The sequence below is a fragment of the Baudoinia panamericana genome (genome assembly GCF_000338955.1).
Source record: "Baudoinia panamericana UAMH 10762 unplaced genomic scaffold BAUCOscaffold_3, whole genome shotgun sequence".
Lineage (NCBI taxonomy): Eukaryota > Fungi > Ascomycota > Dothideomycetes > Mycosphaerellales > Teratosphaeriaceae > Baudoinia > Baudoinia panamericana.
Genome location: NW_006911259.1, coordinates 1,304,786 through 1,325,370, shown reverse-complemented (window position 1 = coordinate 1,325,370; position 20,585 = coordinate 1,304,786). Strand labels below are relative to the sequence as shown.

Sequence of the window (20,585 nt, the reverse complement as noted above, 5' to 3'; positions counted from 1 at the left end):
CTCTATGGAGAACCTCCTGTTCCACTTTGCACCCGTCGCATAAGCATATACTAGTAGCACATCTCACCAGCCGTTGTTGACGGGAAAACGGCTTTTGCATCCATAGCGATAAGTGTGGCGCGCTGCATACAACATTGATATCAACAAGCCAAACGACTTCGACGACTTGACCGCGATCGCAACTGCCAGAGCTAGAGTTTGAGGGCACGCGATCAAGTAGCGCTTGCCGTCTGCAGCTTCCGACAACCTCACGTTGGCTTTGCAAAGGCAGCACATCATCATCGCTACTGAGGTTGCTTGAGAGTGAGAGAGAGAGGCTGCAATGCCTCATTCTGCCCGCGCTGCGACGGCGGACGAGGCGCCAGTGCCGTCATCCATAACCAGCTATGGCCAAGTCATCGAGTATATTGCAGGTACACAACCACCACCACTATACAGTCATGAGGACACTAGCTTAACACACTCTCGCAGACCGGCTGTACCTCGCATCCTACACACACCAACCCGACGACAACACGCCGTTTCCCTACCCCGCCAAACAGACATCGCGATCACCGAGCAAACGGTCAGCAAGGGCACAGGCAGGTCCTCAGGCCGTGCATAGTGCCGAACAGACGATGCCACCATGCTATTTCTCCGTCGAGCAGAACCTACTGTACAATGCCTTCCATGCAGACTTCGGACCGCTTCATATCGGACACCTCTACCGCTTCGCAATAGCATTGCATGATGTATTGGCACAGCCGGAGAACGAGAACCGACCAGTGGTGTTCTGGAGTGGACCCGATCCGAGAAGTATGTTGAGCATACAGCTTGACTAGGCAGACATATTGCTGACGGTGTCGTTAGGTCGCGCGAATGCTGCATGCATTCTGGCGGTCTATATGGTGTTGATACAGCACTGGCCGCCACACCTTGCGCTCGCACCTATCTCACAAATGGACCCGCCATGCATGCCGTTCCGTGATGCCGGCTACAGCCAGGCAGACTATGCTCTGACCATCCAGGACGTCGTGTACGGTGTGTGGAAGGCGAAGGAAGAGGGCCTGTGCGGCTTCAAAGACTTCTGCTTGGAAGAGTACGAGCGCTTCGAGCGTGTCGATCAAGGCGACTTCAACTGGATCACGCCCAGCTTTCTCGCCTTCGCAAGCCCACAGCACCAGCCAACGCATGTCATCCATTCGACGGACCCTCTCTACAACCAGCTGCCTCGGTCACTGTCAGCATTGAGCAGGAACACTACACTACCAACGCCCTTTAAGAATGTACTCAGCCACTTCGCCGAACGTGGTATTGGACTCGTCGTGCGTCTGAACTCCGAACTCTACTCACCCAGCTACTTCACCGCGCTTGGCATCAAGCATCTCGACATGATCTTCGACGACGGCACATGTCCTCCACTGAACCTCGTCCGCAAATTCATCGCCCTCGCCCACAGCATGATCAATGACAAGCGAAGAGGCATTGCCGTGCACTGCAAGGCAGGCCTGGGTCGTACCGGATGCCTCATCGGCGCCTACCTCATCTACCGCCACGGCTTCACCGCAAACGAGGTTATCGCCTTCATGCGCTTCATGCGGCCCGGAATGGTCGTCGGTCCGCAGCAGCACTGGCTGCACCTCAACCAGGGCACGTTCCGGGAGTGGTGGTTCGAAGACACCATGAAGGAGAAGATCTTGGCGAGCATGCAGCCCAGCACGCCGACTAGACTGCATCACTCGAGCAGCAGAAGGTTGGCGAGCAACGGCCAGACCTTCACGCCGCCGAATGCCGACCGGCATGCGGCCAGTCCTCGACGTGCAGCATTAGGCGAGATTACGAACAACGAGCAAGCAGCCCCGTCGTCGCGCTACACGTCATCTGAAGACCTCAAGGGTAGCTTAGGTGTCGCGGACGAGAACCTGCCAGCCCCGACTCCAGGCCAGCCGCGCAAGACCAACAAACTCTACGGCAGCGCCCGTCGCGTTATGACGGAGAACCAGCATCCTTTCGACATCAAGCCAGACAGCGAGATCATCACGATGCAGCGATCAACGTTGGCAGTAGACGCCAGCGAAAGCGAGTCAGATGCCAACGCCCTCCGTAGCGTGCTGTCGCGCAAAGCCTCCCAGTCACCCGCTACGCGTAGCAGTGGGCACAAGCGACGAGCAGTTTCGTGCACCACAACAACAACAACCACGACGAAATGGGATCTCCCGACCGACACTAGCGATGTCGAGAACCGGCCCGGTTTGATCGAAGAGCTAGACTTACCAATGGATGACCGGACCTCCAGCCCCTCCCGGCCGAAGACTCCGGGAACAATTAAAAGCGGTAACGGGATGGGTAGTTTGAGTGTTGGCAAGCGGTCGTCGCCTAGTCGACGCAGCACTGAGGGCAAGACCAGCGTGCGCAAGACTAGTGGACGGGTTGGCAGTGTCGGTACGCAGGGGGTTAGGGGGCACAAGGTGTCCTAAGGTACCGCCTGCTAGGGTATGTACATGACCGGTTCTGTGTGACGGCTTGAGGCGTTGCTTCTTGAGGTGGCGGGCGTGGGTTTCTGGGCTTCGGGTTCCTCTCGCATTCTTGGGTGTCAAGGCCTTGCATCGCATGGCGCTGCAAGCATAGCGCTTCTCGTATTGTTTCGTTACATGTAAGGTGCACAGCTAGGCACTTCGACCTGCGACGGCATTCTTCCGTCAATAGCATGGCACACGCAACTAATCAATCAAATATCACATCTCAGCCCTTCGAGATGTCGAATTGTGTGCTGTGACCAAGAACCATCGTTTCGGCGTCTCGCATTTACCCATTGGGACGGCGGCTGCAACCTTCTCCACTCCCGCTCGCTCGGCATCGGCTCTCGAAGTATGCGAAGGGTAATCAACAATGACGGTCACTAAGCCGCCTTCTCCCTATATCCACCACGCTTCATGGCTCCATCGAACTTGATGCTTTACCAGCGCGACCATTCCACATCATCCAGCGCATCCCCGCCGGCAATCGATCCACGAGCGGCTTACCCCCAGTCACGACGATCTCCGATAAGGCCGTCCACCATCCCACAACCACTAGCGAGCGTTACGCTCCTGTCTCACCTCCCAACGCCCTCACAACCGCAATGACAAGAACAATGGACGGCGAACTCCCTCGCACCTCCCCCTCCACCCCCAACCGCACCTCCTCCACCCACCACCACCACCGCGCCGGCGGCGCCATGGCCGAAGCCGTCTCCCGCACCCCGATCCGTCGCGACTCCTTCGACCGCCCCAACGGCTTCCCCATGCTCGACAACACGCCGCGCCGCTTCAGCACCGGCGCAAACGCAATCCCCATGCCGCAGGTCTTTACCGCGCTCGCCAATGCCGCCGAGGCGGAGCTGTTGGAGGACCAACGGATGTCCGCGCGCACGCCGAAGGATATGCATGAGCTTGAGGCGGCGGTGCATCAGTTCAAGTTTCGCAGTGAGACGCCTTCGATTGCCCGACTCGCAGCGTTGACGAGTCCGTGTTACTTTCATAAGAGGTTTGGGGATGCGGTGGATATTGATAAGGTGCTTGAGGAGATCAAGGGGGATGATCAACTCAGTCACAGTCGTTTGATGCAGACGGCGGCGTCGGTGCGGGAGGTGAGTCGGCAGTTACAGCGGAGGCCGTTGAAGAGGGCGGTCAGGAATGTGATGGTTGTTACGAAGGCGAGGGATAATGCGTTGGTGAGGTTGACGAGGGAGTTGACGGAGTGGCTTGTGGCTACGCCGAGGTATGGGAGGGAGGTCGGGGTGAATGTGTGGGTGGATTCGAAGTTGAGGAAGAGTCGGCGATTCGGGGCGGAGGGGCTGGTGGAGAAGGAGGGGGGAAGGTATAGGGAGATGTTGCGGTTTTGGACGCCGGCGTTGTGTTTGGAGCAACCGGAGTTGTTTGATTTGGTTATCACGTTAGGAGGGGATGGCACGGTGTTGTTCACCTCTTGGCTCTTCCAGCGCATCGTCCCACCCGTGCTGGCCTTCTCCCTCGGCTCGCTAGGATTCTTAACAAACTTCGACTTCGACACCTACAAAGCCCACCTCGACCGCATCATGGGCGACAGCGGGATGCGGATCAACATGCGCATGCGCTTCACCTGCACGGTCTACCGCTCCGCCGCCTCCTCCATTAGCACCGCGGCCAACTCCGCCGCCGCCTCCACAGCCAGTCTAGCCGCAATAACAACCACTCAAACCAACAGCCCCACCACCACCTCCGCCCCGGACCCAACCCAATCCACCAAGATCGAAGGCGAAACCCACGAAGTCCTCAACGAAATCGTCATCGACCGTGGTCCAAGCTCTTACATCTCCTCGCTCGACCTCTACGCCAACGATGAACTTCTCACCCGCATAAGCGCCGACGGCATCATCCTCTCCACGCCCACAGGCAGCACAGCCTACTCCCTCTCCGCCGGCGGCTCGCTCGTCCACCCAGACATCCCCGCCATCCTCCTCACCCCCATCTGCCCGCACACCCTCTCCTTTCGCCCCATGCTGCTGAACGACGACATGGCGCTCAAAGTCGCCATCCCCGCTTCCGGGCGCGGCGGTGCCTTCGTCTCCTTCGACGGCAAAGGCCGCGTCGAATTAGGCAGAGGGGACGAGGTAGTTGTGCGAGCGAGTCAGTATCCGTTCCCCACCGTCATGGGCCAGCCATTGGAGTGGTTCGATAGTATCTCCCGGACTCTACGCTGGAACACGCGCGCGGCGGAGCAGAAGGGGTGGGCGGGTGGTGCGGCGGGGCATGGGGAGGGCGACGGCGCGGATATTACGGAGGGGGAGGAGAAGTTGAGGGATGCGGAGCAGGAGCCAGAGCCGGAATTTGATATTGATTTTGCGGAGGAGGAAGAGGAGACGACGGTGGCGGGGAGTCGGGATAGTGGGTATGGGGGTACGAACTCAGATGAGGGCGGGTCTGGGGCGAAGGCGGCGAGGAGGGCAGGGACGTGGCAGTAGCGATGATGTTGTTGTTGCTTGAGATTGTGCCGAGCGTTGGTGTCTGGCGCTTTTGGATTCACTTGATCGAGGCACGCTCGCTTGTCCGGCATTGCGATCTGGCGTTTGGTCTGCCGGTGGCGGGTACATTTGGCTGTCTTCGCGGACGCTGCCAATGGGGTGCGGGTGATACACGTAGAGACAGTGGACAGAAACACAATAAGCCGCTTTCAGAAAGTGCGCAACTTGCGCGAAAACGCTGTATATAAGCACGGCAGTGCGTTGGGGTATCATGAAACGACGTTTAACCCACCAACTCCAGAACGACCACCCGCTCGCTTAAAAGCTAAACAATCCACTCCTCTTCTTGCCAAACGGATACACCACAATTGCGCTCAAGAATAAGCCCACCGTAATCCCAATCGCTACCTGAATAACCGAATAGCTCACGTTAAACGCAATACTGTTCAGTCCGCTCGTATCCAGCCCCAGTGTCGTAGAGTTCACCACCGTCGTCCCGTTGGTCGCGTTGCCAGCGATCTGGTTCGCAGACGCTAAGCCAGAGACCAATGAGCCGGAAACGGCGAGTCCGGAAGGGACTTGGACGAAGATGGCGGGTAGCATCGCCGCGGCCGCAAGACCGTAGCCGACGCGGCGCGTCTGGCGCACGAAGAGGGACGCTGCTTCTCCGTCCGAGGAGGCGTGGGAACTACCCTCTTCCAGCGACTTTGGCGTAGCCTTCTTGTGCCGGTTACGGATATGGAGCACGCGACGCTTGAACTGTTTCCAGCGCGGCCGTAGCCGGTCTTCCCATAAATCCAGAAGCCAATTCTCCGCCCGACCGCCAATGCGTGAGTACAGGTTCGCAAGGACACCGATCATGAGAGCGCCAAGAGTACTGCTGACTTGCGTGTTGCCCGCGAAGCGTTTCGCCGAGTAATAGCTGACGAGGTAGCCCGCGAAGGCAATGACTATCATGACAGGCGCTTGTTTCCACTTCGCTTGGTTGATGACGATGAGCGTGAAGGCGAAGGCGGGGACGAAGGGGAAGAAGTACGGTTCGGCTATGGCGCCGTCGCAGGTCGTAGCGGAGGTAGCGTTGTGATCCATGATGCCATAGATGGCGGTGCCGATAGTGATGCCGAAGCCGAGGAAGAGCGAGTAGATGATGGCGTAGACCATGCGGATGCTGCCGGCCACGATGGCGCGGCTCTGCAGTTCGAGCGAGGCGCAGAGGACGATGTAGCCCGGCAGGATGAGCGCGATGGAGGACTGTGCGAGGGCGGAGAAGCAGAAGAGGCGGCCGCCGTGGCCGTTGGGTATGCTGCCGAATGCGCGAGCGAGGAATGAGGTGATTACTGTCGCGGCGATCTCGAAGACATTGGCGTAGAGATCCGACTTGGGTGAGACGACTAGCTGCAGTACGCCGAGGATGCAGCCTAGCAAAAATGCAATTGGCAGGTCGATGAGCCTGGCACCGAAAGCGAATGGTCCAACGCACGCTGCTGCGAGTCCGTAGACTGGAATCCGAAGCCATCGACTGTGCTTCGGCGGCTTGCCCATGACCTCCTTAAGGCGAGCAGTAGCCTCTTCCACTCCTATGCGGTCATGCACAACTTCCTTGTACACTTCATGGACGTCTCGAAGCTTACCCAGATCCAGGCCTTGTGTGACTCGGACGAGCTTCACCTCAGTGGTATGCGTAGATGGGTCGTCAAAGCTCATGATCATCGAACCTGGAATGTACAGAAACTGCGCTTGGATCTCCAAGACCCGTGCGGACATGTTCATGTACTCCTCCAGCCTGTGTGTCGGAGCGCCATACTCCATCAGCGCCCGGCAAAGCTTCAAAAGGTACTTCTGTCGCGCGAGGTACTCGGCAATGTGAACGGTGATCCTAATCTCGTCTTCAAGTTTGGGTCTGCTCAAGCGGTTGATGGCTGCGATCACATCACTGCTGCGACTTCTCTTGCCGATGCCGGGTCGATTGGCCTTCTCTTGTTCACGCTGCTCCCTCAGCCGTTCTGCAACCTGTTCGCCAAGCCCAGATACTGCAGGCGAGCTAAGACTGGCCGAAGACCCGATAAGCTTAGCAAGAGAAGAGCTGGAGTGGTTCTTCGATTTGCGTGAGAACCAGTTGCTGCCGTTGGGAGTCACGGTGCCAGAGTCTGGAGGTGATTGCGTCGGTGTGGTTGCGCCGCTAAGGTCGCCACTGAAGGCCCGGCGATGATGAGGCTGTCTGCTTGAAGAGCGCCCATTACTGGAATGTTGCTGTTGCTGGTTGTACAGCTTTAACAGAGAGGACAGGATGCCGCCATGATATTCCTGTGGCCGTGGTCGATACTCTTCGTACTCGTGTATATCTTCCGTCGGTGTTACGGCTCCGGAAGGCAAGCCTGGCGAAGGGGGCGTCTCCGCCGATCTTAATCCGCCATGGGCAACTGTATGCTTGCGGACAAGGTCCAGTGCTTCCGCCGTCGACGCCTTCCGTGCCCTACCCACTCTGGGTATGTGAATGCCGGCGTCTGAATCTGAGTCTCCAGCATCATCGAGCTTGACCTTGAAATCGTCCAGCTCAATCTCTGGGACAAGCGATCTCCTCGACCCGGTCACGGCTCTTCGCTCAGGCGAATTGAAACGTGAATTAGGTAACGATCGTCGCTCATCCGTCTCGAGTCTCTTGGCACGCTCGTAAGCATCCCGTGCTCGCATGGCGCGATGTACGCGTTCCGGGTCATCATGCGTGCCATCAATGTCGACCTCCACGAGGGAGGGAGGAAGTGTGTTCGACGGCGTTCTCCGGATAGCGGGCCTGGGCCGTGGTAGCTGTAGAGTCTGCCCAAAAGCCGCATGAATCTCCCGCGTCTGCTGTGGCGAGAGCTCAGGCAAATGTGACCTGCTGGTATCCTCCGGTCGTACAAACTCGCCGCTCGTCTGTCGAGACTGGATCGGAGTGTTGAGCGCACTAGCATCCGGAGAGGCTTGTGGCGGAGTAACATGAGGGGGTGATAGTGGCGTTTGACTGGATGATGACGGGCCATCTGCTCGCACCAGCCTTGGACTGAGCTCGCCCGAGTCCGCTCCGCCCGTGAAGCCTACCCTCTTCTTCTCCCTACGCCTTCCTCCCGCGCTACCGGGCTGACTGGCCTCAGCACTTGAGACCACGCCCGTGCTGACGTCATGCGACTGCTCCAGCGAAGGCTGCATGCTTCCTGGAGACATCACACTAGGATCATCGAATGGGTTCGCCAGCATATCCACCGGAGTCGACATGATGTCTGGGTGGCCGCGGCCGCCAAGGGCCGCGTAACCAAGACAAAGGCCTTACAATGCCTGTGATTTGCGCCGATTGTACCGGATCCGGTAATCTGTTTGGCAAAGAGCCCTGGTGCGTGCCAAGAATAGTAGCACACCGAAACACAGGGTACTGTGGAATGTGTAAGTTCGTTGTGGTAGCGACCGTGAAGAACGTCGACTTTGTACAGACGGTGCGATATCCGCTCGAGCCAGTATGGAGTAGCAATAGCAGGAGCAGTGGCGTCCGGATGGGTATTAAGATTCGTTCACAAGGCTCTGTCAGCGTGAGCAGACTGGTACCTTGCTACTTCAATGGAAAGCCAACGAACTCTGCTTTCTCAGCCGGAGAACGCCTGTGAACCTCTGCAATGTAACGGCAGAGCCTCGCTTGGATATCTATGTTGGATTGGTGCAGCGCAAAGACGCGTGGTGTATGAGAACATATCATGAGAGATTACGGAACAAAACGATAAGCAGAACGTGAAGTCGCCTCACTAAGAGACCGGTCTTGCGCACGAAACAGGATGACGAAGCGTGTCGCGGTTACCGTACGAAGGGCAAGACCCATCTTTTCCGATAATCCGTATCAGTAACGACCCACAAGTCTCCTCCGTAGCGGAGACTGAGAGAGCTGCAGCAGCAAAGCACGTTGCTGTAGCCATGAATGCGATGAGCTGAAAGTGCTCCGCGGTTCGCTCGGTTCCACTTGGCGCTTGCTTGAACGATCCGTCTATCGCGCGCATCGACCCCATTTGCTCTTCTACGCCGAAGCACCAGAAGACAGGCTCCACTGTATAAGCGACTCTCGAATATGCGGTGGCACGGTCTGGGAAGCTGTCTGCTGCCGCCATCCTCTATCCTTCCGTGAAAGGCCCCCCTCGAACAGTCGGCACTCGCGTGGCGAAGCGGTAAAAGGCTGCGAAGCACCATCGAGGAATTGCAACCCAACCAATCGGGCGTGCCTACAATGCTAAGCTTAGACACCTAGCTAGACAAGAGATAGAAATGTGGACTGCCGTGGGCCGTAGACGCGCAATAGTTCGGCCCTTCAAGAACCCAAATAGCACGAAAGAGTTGACTGCGAGCAAACGGTGTGAGTCGTGAGCGAAGCATTTGTGGCGTAACAGCCCCTGCATCGGCTTGCCCCCTTCGAGTTCGGTTGGGCACGAAAACTTCGGGCTCAGCTGTCTCAACGTTGCTCGCGGTGCTCTTCACATGCTGCAGTGCTAAGCTTAGTAAAATGTCGCCTGACACCGATCTCTCCTGATAGAAGGGAACGAAGGTACAAGGGTAAAGCGGCGGATGGGTGGAGTTCTGCGTTGCGGATGATCTGCAGAGGAAGGTGGATCCGAATATGCACGAGTCAGTATGGTAAAGATAGGTCTAGGGTTGTTCCGACTTCCATTCCCACTTGCAAGTCACTGCGTGGTACCTACATCAACCAGCAACTTTCGCAGGTACCCTGACTCTTGACATACCCTTACTGGAGAGCACGACGGCTTGTGCCCGATGGTTGACGAGCTGTACGCTTCCACGACTTATCCAGAAACTGGCGATTGAATATGATCGCTGAGGGCAGAAGCGCCGGCTGGTTGCGCATCCCAAGCGAAGCGATACTGCCATGGGCCACACTTAATGACGTCTCATTCACTGCCACCGTTCCCGGAGTAGTTGCAGGCAGGGGAGCTGCACTCATCGCCAAGCATCCTATTCCGGCGAACCAGAACGGTGAGCTACAGACTCTGCTGACAGTGCCGCGAGATCTCATCCTTTCTCTCGAGCGCGTTCAGGACCACGCCAAGGTAGATCGGGACTATCGCGAAGTCCTCGAATGTCTCGGCGACTTCGGACGGGTAGGTATCCTTTTCTCACTTATGCCGTTCCTCTGACCTGTAGGGTCATTGACCGGACGCAGCGCAATACGCTCGGCCACAAAGTAAGCTGGTAGGGGTATCATCAGCGCAACAGCTGACGGTAGGTCAGACACCACGCGGTGCCATCCTCTCCTTCCTGCTCGTGCAAGCTTCTGTCTCGTGTCCTGGTCTCAGCGAGCGCGTTGGCGTTCATAGTCCGTTTACTGAGTATGTCCACCACCTTCTCTCCTAGCCTTGCAGCTCTTCTATTCCCAGAACGTACTGAGTCTAGCAGCTACGTGAAATCGCTACCTAGCGAGCTACTGCCGACGTTCTGGACGCCTGCAGAGCTGGAGCTGCTAGTTGGCACGACCCTTGCGCCAGCCATGTCCTCGAAGCTAAGAAGTCTCCGCCGCGAGTATGACCTCCTCTGTGAGCGCGGGGCCAACACGCGGTGGTATGGACTTGTAGAAGATCAGCTCACCTTCGACGACTGGCTGCAAGTGGACGCCATGTATCGTTCCCGTGCCCTTGACTACCCAGCTATTGGCCATTGCATGGTCCCCTGCCTCGACCTTGCAAACCATGCCGCGGGCGAGGAGACTGTAGCAATCTACGACAAGGACGCTGACGGCAACGCTACGCTCCTCATCCGTAACGACAAAACGCTTAAGGAAGGCGATGAAGTCACCATCTCTTACGGCGACGAGAAGGGCGCATGCGAGATGCTCTTTTCATACGGCTTCCTGGAGGCGGATAGGAAGTCTGCGGAAACGCTGTTTCTTAGCTTGAGCATCCCTAATAACGACTCTTACCGGTTACCGAAGATAAAGGTCGCTGAATGCGCGCCTGGCTTCAAGCTTATAGACGCAGGCGACGGCGAGATTGATTGGAAGGGTGACTTCATCTGGCTAATGTGCGTCAATGCGGAAGAAGACGGCTTGCGGTTCGAGCTCGCCAGGACAGTTGATGGTTCGGATGAGGAGATGCGGGCTTTCTTTCGAGATGAAGAACTCGTTGGTGGTGCGGCGCAATTGTACATCTTACTGGGCAAAAGCAAGCTTTGGGATGTCTATCGTCTGCGTGCTGTCGCTCTTCTCCAGCAAAGAGTGTTTGATCAGCTGCAGCTGTTGTACAATACGCAGGACGGAGTTGAAGCCGTTAGGCATTGCGAGGGCGCAGATGTGAGGCGGAAGTGTTATGAGCAAGCCATGCAACTCAGGAAGCTGGAATTTGAACTGCTCGAAAGGGCGTATGAGGACTTTGAGAAGCAGGCAAGTCTTGACCTTGGCTACACCTTTTGACTTGTGCTAACGCTGCCTAGAAGCTGGAGCTTGCGGAGAGCGAGGTAGTGAGGGACTATCTGACAGCGATGAATCAGCGAGAAACAGAGTCAGACAAGGCAGACCAGTTGCCAGACGAGGACTATTCTTGATTCAAGGACATGCAAGATCCGGTTTGAGACAACCGAGCAATATTCGACGGGACAGAGATAATCTCAACACCTTGGACGAGCCAATCGCAGCTCGACGGGCCAACGTCGATGGCCGACGCTCATTACTTCCCAAGCTCCCCAGCTCCAAGTCCCCAGGTGGTCGGAAACGCTACGGAGGTGACGAAGTCTAATCACCTAGTGGACTACGCTACACCACCCGGACCACCAATATACGAATAGCTGTCATGACCCCACCATGAGCAGATGGGTCAGTCAGCAACGTGCGATCGCACCTTGTCTGCTCACACGACCACCTGATATCAGTACAGGGTGACGTACGCAGTCTTAGCGGCACACACTCTACAGGTGGTACGACCAAGCCTTCTACCGTTGCAACTGACAAATGCTACTGCCTCTTTGAGAGCTCCAGCTCCGCGCTTTGCACCGCACGCACCCCACAAACAGTGCAGCGTTTTATAGTTCGTGCTTGGTGAAGTGTTGCGTCGATCATCCACCCGGTTTCACTTCGTATCGCTAAAGGCTGCTTCTGTGTGCCGTTCTGCGATGGTTCTTCGAGATCGCGCGTCTCGAGCAAGAGCGCTAGAAGCTCGTCAGCAGGCCCGTTCCATAGTATCGGCAGACTGGAGATTCACAAAAGGTCCATCCGGTTCATTGTCGCGAGAGCATGCGACCTCCCCGCCTTGACATTTCTTGCACTTGCAGAGCTGCGCTGTGAGCCTAACCTGCGTTCAGCTCATTGGATTGGCTGAAACTTACGCCAAGTCGACCGATCACGCTCCACACCAAGAGCCGAGCTTACTCTCTTCCCCAGTGCGGCCAGAAGGGTGGCGCGTTCATTTTCTCCAGATTGCGGGTTACGGCGGGCTGTTCCGGTTTCCCCTTCCATCTCGTCGGTTTTCAATTCACCGTTTCGCGTTGCAAGTACGCTGCTGCATGAAACATTGCAACATTATTCAGAGCTACCCAGGGACAACTGGAGAGTCTGGACTGCGCAACATTGGCAGCAGTGTTCAAGCAATTGAAGTCTATTTGGATCCCATAATTGTGCGCATGACGACCACGGACCTCCCCACACAAAGCTTCTCCCCAGCCCAGAGGTTATCGACATTGTCGCCAACTCTCCGCCACGGACCACGGTATAGGAGTCAGTGATCCTGGCCCCAACTTCTGCCCATCATGCCGGGCATTCTACCCATGAAGGTCATCAAGGTGGGCGCGAATGCGCAGACGAGGATCGCGCAGGCTTGTGACAGGTAAGGGCGGTGACACCGGAGCGGTTCGCCGCATACGCTGGGATGACCGATCTAACTCGAGTGCCAACAGATGCCGTAGTAAGAAGATCAGATGTGATGGCATTCGGCCGTGCTGCACACAATGTGCGAACGTGAGCTTCGAATGTAAGACCAGCGATAAGCTGAGTCGCCGTGCGTTTCCGAGAGGTTACACGGAATCATTGGAGGAGAGAGTGCGCAGCCTGGAATCCGAAGTCAGAGAACTGAAGGAGCTGCTGGACGAGAAGGACGAGAAGATTGACTTGCTTTCCAGGCTGCATTCGCAGTCTTCTCGGCCACTACAGCTGCCCTCACCTCGACGCACATCAGCAGCGTCAGAAGAATCGAAAGACGGCAAGGATGACAATGGAGAAAAGGATGAAGTCTTCAAAGTGCATCAATCGCCAAACCTGCTTGCTGGGGCCGGTGATGGCGCCGATTCGTACTTCACCGGCACATCCAGCGGACGGACGTTTATTGAAGCATTCAAGCACAGAGTGCAAGAAGGCGGCCGCTCAACTGCGGACATCAACACTAACCTTCTCTTAGCGAGCAGTGTGCGCAAGCTGACCGACTCGCTGCCGACACCTCCATCTCCGGTGGTCTTCAAGGCACCACCGCGTCTCGTGTCGGACCAACTCATCAATATCTTCTTTCAGGAGTGGGCGCCGCTATTTCCGGTGCTTCATCGTCCGACATTCTTAGCATTGTACGAGAAGTATGTAGCGGATGCTGAAGCCGTCACGGACAAGACTGCCATTGCGCAGCTCAATCTTGTGTTCGGCATTGCTACTCTGTCCAATGGCACACGTACGTCACCGGATCTGGAGAGCTTCCAAAGTCAGTGGAAGGCTGCGATCGATGAAACGTTGACGGAGAACACTATGGGCACGTTGCAAGCGCTTGTGCTTGCGCAGATCTATTGCGTGCAGCAGGGTGATTTGACTAGGCTGCTGACGTACAAAGGCTTGTCCACAACCTTGTCCGCTCGCCTCGGTCTGCATCAGTCACAGAAACGTTTTGCACTTGGCACGTTGACTTGCGAGACAAGGAAGAAGGTGTTCTGGACTTTGTACACTGTCGACAGGTAAGCGCAATTCCGAAGATCGATGCATGGCGCTAACAAAGTACAGCTTCACCGCTGTCGTTCTTGGCCTCCCCAAGCAGCTCAAGGACGACGATGTTCAGTGCGAGTACCCCGTCGATGCCGACGACGAGTACGTGACTGAGCGCGGCTTTCAGCCCACCTTGCCGGGCGAGTCGACGAAGCTGTCGAGTGCGCTTGCCCTCTTCCGTGCATCCCGCATTCTCTCGAAAGTGCTCGAGGAGGTGTTCCCAGCTAAGACATCTTACGAACTGTCCCTCAAGAAGCTCGCCGATCTTTCTGACGAACTTGACGCATGGCAGAAAGCTCTGCCACCCCATCTGAGGTTGCAGTTTGCGCAAGACAAGCCAAGCACAGGTACCATTAGCAGCCGTTCACCTCTACTTTCAATGACGTACCACTACGTCCGCGCCCTTATCCAGCGACCTGCTGTCTGCGCATTGCTTGGAAGCGCCTCTTCCTCTTCGATGCTGACCCTGGCCAGCTCATGCAAGCATATGCTTCAGATCGTATTGCTTCTGGAAGAGCGCGGCATGCGCTTTACCTTCTGTCTCAACCGAGATGAGATGCTCGTCCTCTCCGGTTTCGGACTTCTCTTCCAAGGCCTGAACCTCGAGCCCACGTCGAAGATTCTTAAGGACAACCAGAAAACGATCAAGAGCATCATCAGCATTCTGGACAAGTCGAAGGCACCATGTGCGCCCGAGTTCAGCCGTGTGGCGCGATCCTTCCTTCCGACCTTGTCTCCTGCACCGCTACCAGCACCGAAGGCTCCGCAGTCGGCGCCACCAACTGTAAAGCCCTTACCGAAGCCAACCGTACCGGAGATGTCGCGCCACAACTCTGACATCGCCGTCACAATCAATCCACACCCGAGCTTGCCAGCATCTACCCGGAAACAGCTCAAGGCTATTGCCGCTCGCTTCACGAACAACAATGCCACCCTGAAGCCGCCTAGGCTCGGTGTAACAGCTGACCATCGAAGGGCGACCGTACACAACATCAGCTTGCACCCTTACGGCGTGCCCTCTCAAAGCCAGCCATCTCTGCAACCTACGGTCTCAGCCGACGTGGCGTTGTACAATCCTGCGTCAACATCCCGTTCTGAGCCCTCCCGCAGCCCGGGCCAGGCTAACTTGTACCCCCGGCCGGCCAGTGCTGTCGTCCGGCCCTCGGCGCCACCTCAGCCTCAAGCGTCACAGCGTCTCAAGTCCAAGCCAAGAGTCGAGGACAGGAGGCTCCCGAACCTCGACTACCTCTCCTTTGCCAACGACAATGAAGGTCAGCCCGCAGATGCTCAAAGTTCTCGACCTGTCAAGGCTGAGCCTCAGCCTACCGACTGGGAGAAGCTGCTCGGGAGCCTTGACAACGGCACAACGAACATATACGACGCTTGCTACGGCGGCCAACCTGTAGAAGCACTGCTCGACTCACCGGCACTGGGGATGCAACAGTACAACCATTCGACAACCGCTGTCAGCGATACATCATCAAACTCACAGAACCTATGGACCAACGCTGCAGCTACTGCGGATCTCTGGGCGTTGTGTCAGACAGAGACGAACACGAGCAGCGCAACGTCAGGCGGATTCACTACAAGTACGGGCCAGGCGGACAGCATATTCTCTTTCACCTCGGATGAAGGGCATACGAGTTCCGACGATCTGACCGCGACGGAGCTGGGTGCCGAGTGGGCCGCTACTGACGGAAACGACAACGGCTCGAATGATTGTTTCAAAGGGATTGTAATGCCGGCCGACATTGGTTCGGGCGATGACTGGGAATTTGGAAATACTTGGCTGTTGAAATGAGTCTGTAACATTATGGCATGAAAGATCTGGATCACCACACCTTTGGGAAGGAAGTTTAGGATGTCTGGGAACATTGGACATTGATACCTAGGTGCAGGACTGTATGTACGTCGAAGCCGTCGATTAATATGCCACTGATCGTTCCAGCGCCATGGTCGCTTCCTATTCCCTTCTCTTAACTAATGTGCGACCATGATGAGGCCATTGGGTTCTGGACGCCGATGAAGGCTAACATGGTGGGGCACGCTTGCCTTGTCATTCCAAGTTTGGTAGACAACACGTGCCGTATGACGTAGGGTACTGCATATTTGTGAGTGAATAAAGAAGCTGACCTGGCAACGTAGCAGCTAAGCAAGTGCAAACGCGCAACACCTTGCATACGTGGCCTTTCTGTTTGCAACAAGTTTTCTCACCTTCGCACCACACAAAGTGAGCACTATCAAGCACACTAAGCTCAACACCACTACCTCGTCCAACGACCAAGTTCGACCTACCGATACCGCCAAGATGTCTGACAAGAACACGAGCACCCTCCAGTCCTACGTCGATCAGGTATGCTAGGGCTACTAACATCACTGATACTCCCGCCACTGACCCATACCTAGGCCTCTGGCGCGATGCAATCTGCTCTTGGCTCCATCACCGGCAACAACGCCGACAAGTCTCAAGGTGAGAACCGCAAGGCCGCCGCCGACGCCAAGGACGACCTGTCGCACACCGGCGGCACCCTAGGCGGCTTGTCCTTCTCCAGCACTGGCGTGGCGGCAAACGACCCCAACCGCACTACTGGCTCCTACAACCAGACCATGGGCTCCGCCAAGGAAGCCATCGGCAGTCTCACCGGCATGGAGAGCATGAGGTCCGCAGGCGAGCGTCAGAACCAGGAGGGCAAAGGGCAGGAGGCTCAGGGCCAGCTCTCCGACCTCGGTGGTGGCATGGCGGACCGTGCGAAAGGCGCTGTCGGTGGCGCTTTCCACAGCTTGACCGGTGATGAGGAGGGCAAGGCGCGTGCGGAGCGTCAGCACGACCAGGGCAAGACGTTGCAGCGCGGAGTCGAGAGCGAGCTCGACAAGAAGGCTGATGCTCAGAGGTACTAAGCGATTCCTTGCGGCCGAGGTGCGGGCATTATGCTTAGCATGAGTGAGGAGTTGACGGCCAAAGGGGTTGCGAACAGCATTATGATACCCCAGCGTGAGATGGTTAGGGCCTAGTGCCCAGCTCAGCCAAAATGAAGCATCCAGCCAGCCTGGCTTTTACAATTCAAGTGTAGTGTTCATCGATCAGAACGTCGCTCAGATTCCGCAGTAGAACGTTCATGGCATGTATCGATCGTGTAATGTGCGCTGTCCAACTTGCCAGCTAGCCCTTCCCATATACCTGTTTCATTCGTCGTCAGGAGCCGCACGGCGCTGCCTCTCAACATTATTAGAAGTATCCACCATTTGGGCATTTGTAACGTCAAACACCCCATCGTTGCTATTCGGCTCATCATGATAAGCAAGTTCTGAACGATGATGAGTCGGTGGTGAGCTCACGAGCAGACGATGACGGTGGGAACGAAGTCAATAGGGACAAAATCCAGTGCCCAACGATCTAAGGTAGGACATGCGCTCGCTGAAAGAGCCTATTTAGTCGTTCATTGAGTCCTTGAAGGATCGGACATTGCAGACCCCCTTCGAGAACCTGTTAGGGCGAATTTCTCTTAGTAGGACTGTGAAATGAAAAGGTTGAAGGTCAGCTGGGCGACGATGACGGTAATGGGTATCTTCACTGTATGCTTGATATCTGCCATCGCCATTGTGATAGTGTTCGCGTAGCCAAGTGGTTCTTGTGCGTAACAAACTGGCTCTTGTCGCGTACAGTGTGGTGAGCGCGCGTGAGTCGAGAAATCCATGGGACACCACATAAGGTGCCAAATATCATGGCATGGCTTGGTCTATGCCCATACCCACCCCTTGATTAGAGAATTGCTTGCTCATATATCTGCATTCAAGTCTGACTGCAGGTAAGATCCACTTGCTGAAATGGCCGACGAAGACAAAGCGAAGGCTGAAAAGCTTGCGGCGGCGAAGAAACGAGTACGATCCGCCCTTCCCTGGCACACAAGCTCACACTATTGACTCTGGCTATAGTTCGAGCAGTTGAAGAAGGAACAGGCAAAGAAGGGGAAGAAAGCTGGAACAAAGAAGCAGGACGAGAAGTCTGCAGAGTCGGGGACCAAGGTCGAAGATGCAGCAGAGTCACATGCCACAGCAGAGCCAAGTGAAAGGGCTGCGGTGGAGGAGGAGAAGCAGGAGGATGAAAGTGCCGTAGACGGACAGGAGAGTGCTCGCCCGCTGCCCGAGAGGCAGCCGTCTTTGTCTCAGCAGTCAAAACAGCGATCAGAATCCTTCAGACAGGGTGCAGTCGGCGTTTTGTCACCCGTGTCTACGGATCCTGCCTCTGGAACCGGTCCGATAAATGCCGGTATGGAGGTTCAAGAATTGTATAAGAAGCAAACTGCTCGTATTGAGGAGCTTGAGAAGGAGAATGACGCGTTCAAGGAGCAGCAAACAGAAGGTGCTGCGCGGTTGGCAAAGGCAGAGGAGGAGTTGGAGAGTCTGCGAGAAGGCAGCAGCGATATGGCCGAGCTTAGAAGCAAAGCCAAAGAGGCTGACCGACTAAGCGTAGAGCTGGCTGCTGCACAAAGGCAGCTGGCTCAAGCGCAGCAGGCCGCGAAAAGTAACAACCGCAGGATCTCCGGCGCCGGTCCAGACCTAACCCAGGAACTTGCGAGCAAGACGTCGACCATTGAGTCTCTAGAGATGGCGCTGAGTGTGCTAAGACATCAAATGAACGGACTCCAGGCCAGTATGTCGGAGCGAGACGTGTCAGTCAAGGAGATCGAGGAACGGGCCAAGGCAGCAGAGACCGCCACAGCATCGTATAGACAGGAGCTTGATCAATTGAAAGTAGCCATGGCCTTTCCGAGCGAGGAGACCCAGGCTGCGAATGAGGATCCTGAGCAGCTCACCAAGCGCATCACTGTCCTCGAGTCCGACCTGCGTACTGCCAATTCGAACCTTGAGGCTGCCGAGCACCGAGCAAAAAGCCTTGAGCAGAAAGTCGAGGCTTTAACGAAGCTGCATCGCGATGCTACTACCGCCAATGTGACGAAGGAAAAAGAACTTGCTGACCTCCGGCAACAGCTGAAACGGCGCGATCGTCCTTCCCATGTACGTGAGGTTGGTGAGTTCGAACTTGGCGACGACGAAACAGAGACTGGAGCTTTGCACGCTCGCATTCGCGGTTTGGAAGCTGAGAACTTCGATCTGCGGCGCGGCGTGTGGCGTGACAAGCGAGCAGAAATGCAGCCAGGTATGAATGACTATATGGGCGCCGGGGGGTCTCCCGAGTACGAAGATGTTGATCTTAATGCCGGACCGTACAGTCCGCGGCTTCGTGGTCCCAACGGCAGCATTCCTAGGCAGAGCAGTACTTTCCAGGATGTTATTACATCTGGTATTAGCGCTTTTACCGGCAGGCCGAGAGAGCCTCCTGCTAGAGCAGCTCATGCAGCAAGCCCGCAACAGCGCAACAGGGCACCGAGTCTTGGTCTGCTAAGCGATGAGGGTGGCTTTGATGAAGAAGCGTTCCGGCTGGCGCAGGAAGAGGAGGGCAAGCGGCGCGTTGAGCGCGTCAAGGAGGTCAAGCGTGGGCTTGACAAGTGGAAGGGTTGGCGTGTCGATCTTGTCGAGCTTAGGCAGCAAGGTCAGGTTGGCGGTCGCGAAGTCGGGCCTGTGTTCGAGGTCTGAGGTAGATCTTCCGGTCTCGCAAGGTCTGTCCGAACCAGGAAGGAGCGCTTACCGGTCATACCAAAAGCTGAATCGGTCTCGCGCACTCCCTCTAGGGAGGAGCGCGTGATACATGCAGTGAAAATGTCCGCCGTACGATGCCAGGCTACAGTCAAAGTCCACCACATCGCATCTATCAACGAGCGGGTAGTCCTGCGTCGACTGCACATCCTTCCCAGCTATCACTCGGCGCTTATGGCCACATAGCGCTACCTACCAAGGAGCAACGCAATCGCGTGCACCAGTACCGGTCTGCAGAGCTACTCCGCTGGGACGCTCTGTTACTACTCGATTCACTGTTTTCGCCAACGTTCTTTCCTCTTTTGAGTGACACAGCCAGACTACAACCCCTCTCGCTCCCTAGCGGGCTTACCTACCACACGTACTCAACATCAACATCCTTGGATATGCATCGTCTTCATTGAGGAATCTTGCAACAACGCGTTAGCCATCCAGCATCTGTCACATTCAGCGAGCGCCTCCAATGGAGACCAGCAGTCCGTTGCTCAAGCTCCCTCCAGAGATCCGCAACCAGATCTACGAGTGCGTCAAGCCTGACTCTGGACCCAAAGAGCTGGTAGTCATTGATGGAGTACCACTCGTCAGCGCATTAACGCGCACCTGTCGCACGATCCGCCAGGAGTCACTGGATATGATCTGCCGCCTTGATTACACCACGGTCGATGCCATACAAGCCCACGTCCTCAACTTCAATTTCGACGGCTTGTACAGATTCTGCAGAGACAACCTTGTCCGTCAACGACGCTGGGTGAACGTTACTATTCATCTTTCGAAGCCGGGTGCGCAAAATCTGAGAGCGCTGCGTTTGTGGCTGCACGTATGTGAGTCGATTTACTTCCAGTCAGTCCGCGACACCAATTACCGTGTGCTCTTCGATTGGAATGTCTACAGCGTCGAGATGGCGCAGAAAATGTGCGATCAGCTCAATCTGTACGATGGGTGCAGCGCAGGGGATTGTACTACTCGGCTCAGACTCAGGTCAGCGGAATGAAGCGGAGC

The 20,585-nt window shown here is 56.2% G+C and overlaps 8 protein-coding genes across 8 annotated transcripts; 6 read left to right on the top strand and 2 right to left on the bottom strand.

Moving 5' to 3' along the window:
• The first annotated feature begins 6 nt into the window (after positions 1-6).
• Positions 7-2,819, top strand: BAUCODRAFT_85374 (uncharacterized protein). The gene is made up of 3 exons (XM_007675615.1): positions 7-413; positions 472-795; positions 850-2,819. The coding sequence occupies exons 1-3, from the start codon at positions 323-325 to the stop codon at positions 2,454-2,456; spliced, it is 2,022 nt and encodes a 673-aa protein (XP_007673805.1). The 5' UTR covers positions 7-322; the 3' UTR covers positions 2,457-2,819.
• A 578-nt stretch (positions 2,820-3,397) lies between these two features.
• On the top strand, positions 3,398-4,735 carry BAUCODRAFT_50807 (uncharacterized protein; the record flags this gene model as incomplete). The annotated part of the gene is made up of 2 exons (XM_007675471.1): positions 3,398-4,169; positions 4,254-4,735. Coding segments are annotated over 2 exons (1,254 nt in total), but the record flags the coding sequence as incomplete, so codon positions are not given.
• Positions 4,736-5,278: 543 nt separating this feature from the next.
• On the bottom strand, positions 5,279-7,288 carry BAUCODRAFT_60135 (uncharacterized protein; the record flags this gene model as incomplete). Its single annotated transcript, XM_007675499.2, has 1 exon — positions 5,279-7,288. A coding segment is annotated over one exon (2,010 nt), but the record flags the coding sequence as incomplete, so codon positions are not given.
• A 1,138-nt stretch (positions 7,289-8,426) lies between these two features.
• On the bottom strand, positions 8,427-9,273 carry BAUCODRAFT_31513 (uncharacterized protein). Its single transcript, XM_007675404.1, has 2 exons — positions 8,566-9,273; positions 8,427-8,512 (listed from the first exon to the last, which is right to left on the bottom strand). The coding sequence occupies exon 1, from the start codon at positions 9,085-9,087 to the stop codon at positions 8,731-8,733; it is 357 nt and encodes a 118-aa protein (XP_007673594.1). The 5' UTR covers positions 9,088-9,273; the 3' UTR covers positions 8,427-8,512; positions 8,566-8,730.
• A 525-nt stretch (positions 9,274-9,798) lies between these two features.
• BAUCODRAFT_120475 (uncharacterized protein) lies at positions 9,799-11,524 on the top strand (the record flags this gene model as incomplete). The annotated part of the gene is made up of 4 exons (XM_007675965.1): positions 9,799-10,089; positions 10,220-10,317; positions 10,385-11,363; positions 11,414-11,524. The coding sequence occupies 4 exons, from the start codon at positions 9,799-9,801 to the stop codon at positions 11,522-11,524; spliced, it is 1,479 nt and encodes a 492-aa protein (XP_007674155.1).
• A 1,197-nt stretch (positions 11,525-12,721) lies between these two features.
• Positions 12,722-15,732, top strand: BAUCODRAFT_120474 (uncharacterized protein; the record flags this gene model as incomplete). Its single annotated transcript, XM_007675964.1, has 3 exons — positions 12,722-12,798; positions 12,869-13,903; positions 13,950-15,732. 3 exons carry the CDS (start codon positions 12,722-12,724, stop codon positions 15,730-15,732), a joined length of 2,895 nt encoding a protein of 964 aa, XP_007674154.1.
• A 472-nt stretch (positions 15,733-16,204) lies between these two features.
• BAUCODRAFT_31509 (uncharacterized protein) lies at positions 16,205-17,107 on the top strand. The gene is made up of 2 exons (XM_007675403.1): positions 16,205-16,284; positions 16,338-17,107. Exons 1-2 carry the CDS (start codon positions 16,240-16,242, stop codon positions 16,827-16,829), a joined length of 537 nt encoding a protein of 178 aa, XP_007673593.1. The 5' UTR covers positions 16,205-16,239; the 3' UTR covers positions 16,830-17,107.
• A 649-nt stretch (positions 17,108-17,756) lies between these two features.
• On the top strand, positions 17,757-19,892 carry BAUCODRAFT_573461 (uncharacterized protein; the record flags this gene model as incomplete). The annotated part of the gene is made up of 2 exons (XM_007675963.1): positions 17,757-17,810; positions 17,865-19,892. The coding sequence occupies 2 exons, from the start codon at positions 17,757-17,759 to the stop codon at positions 19,524-19,526; spliced, it is 1,716 nt and encodes a 571-aa protein (XP_007674153.1). The 3' UTR covers positions 19,527-19,892.
• Positions 19,893-20,585: the final 693 nt, after the last annotated feature.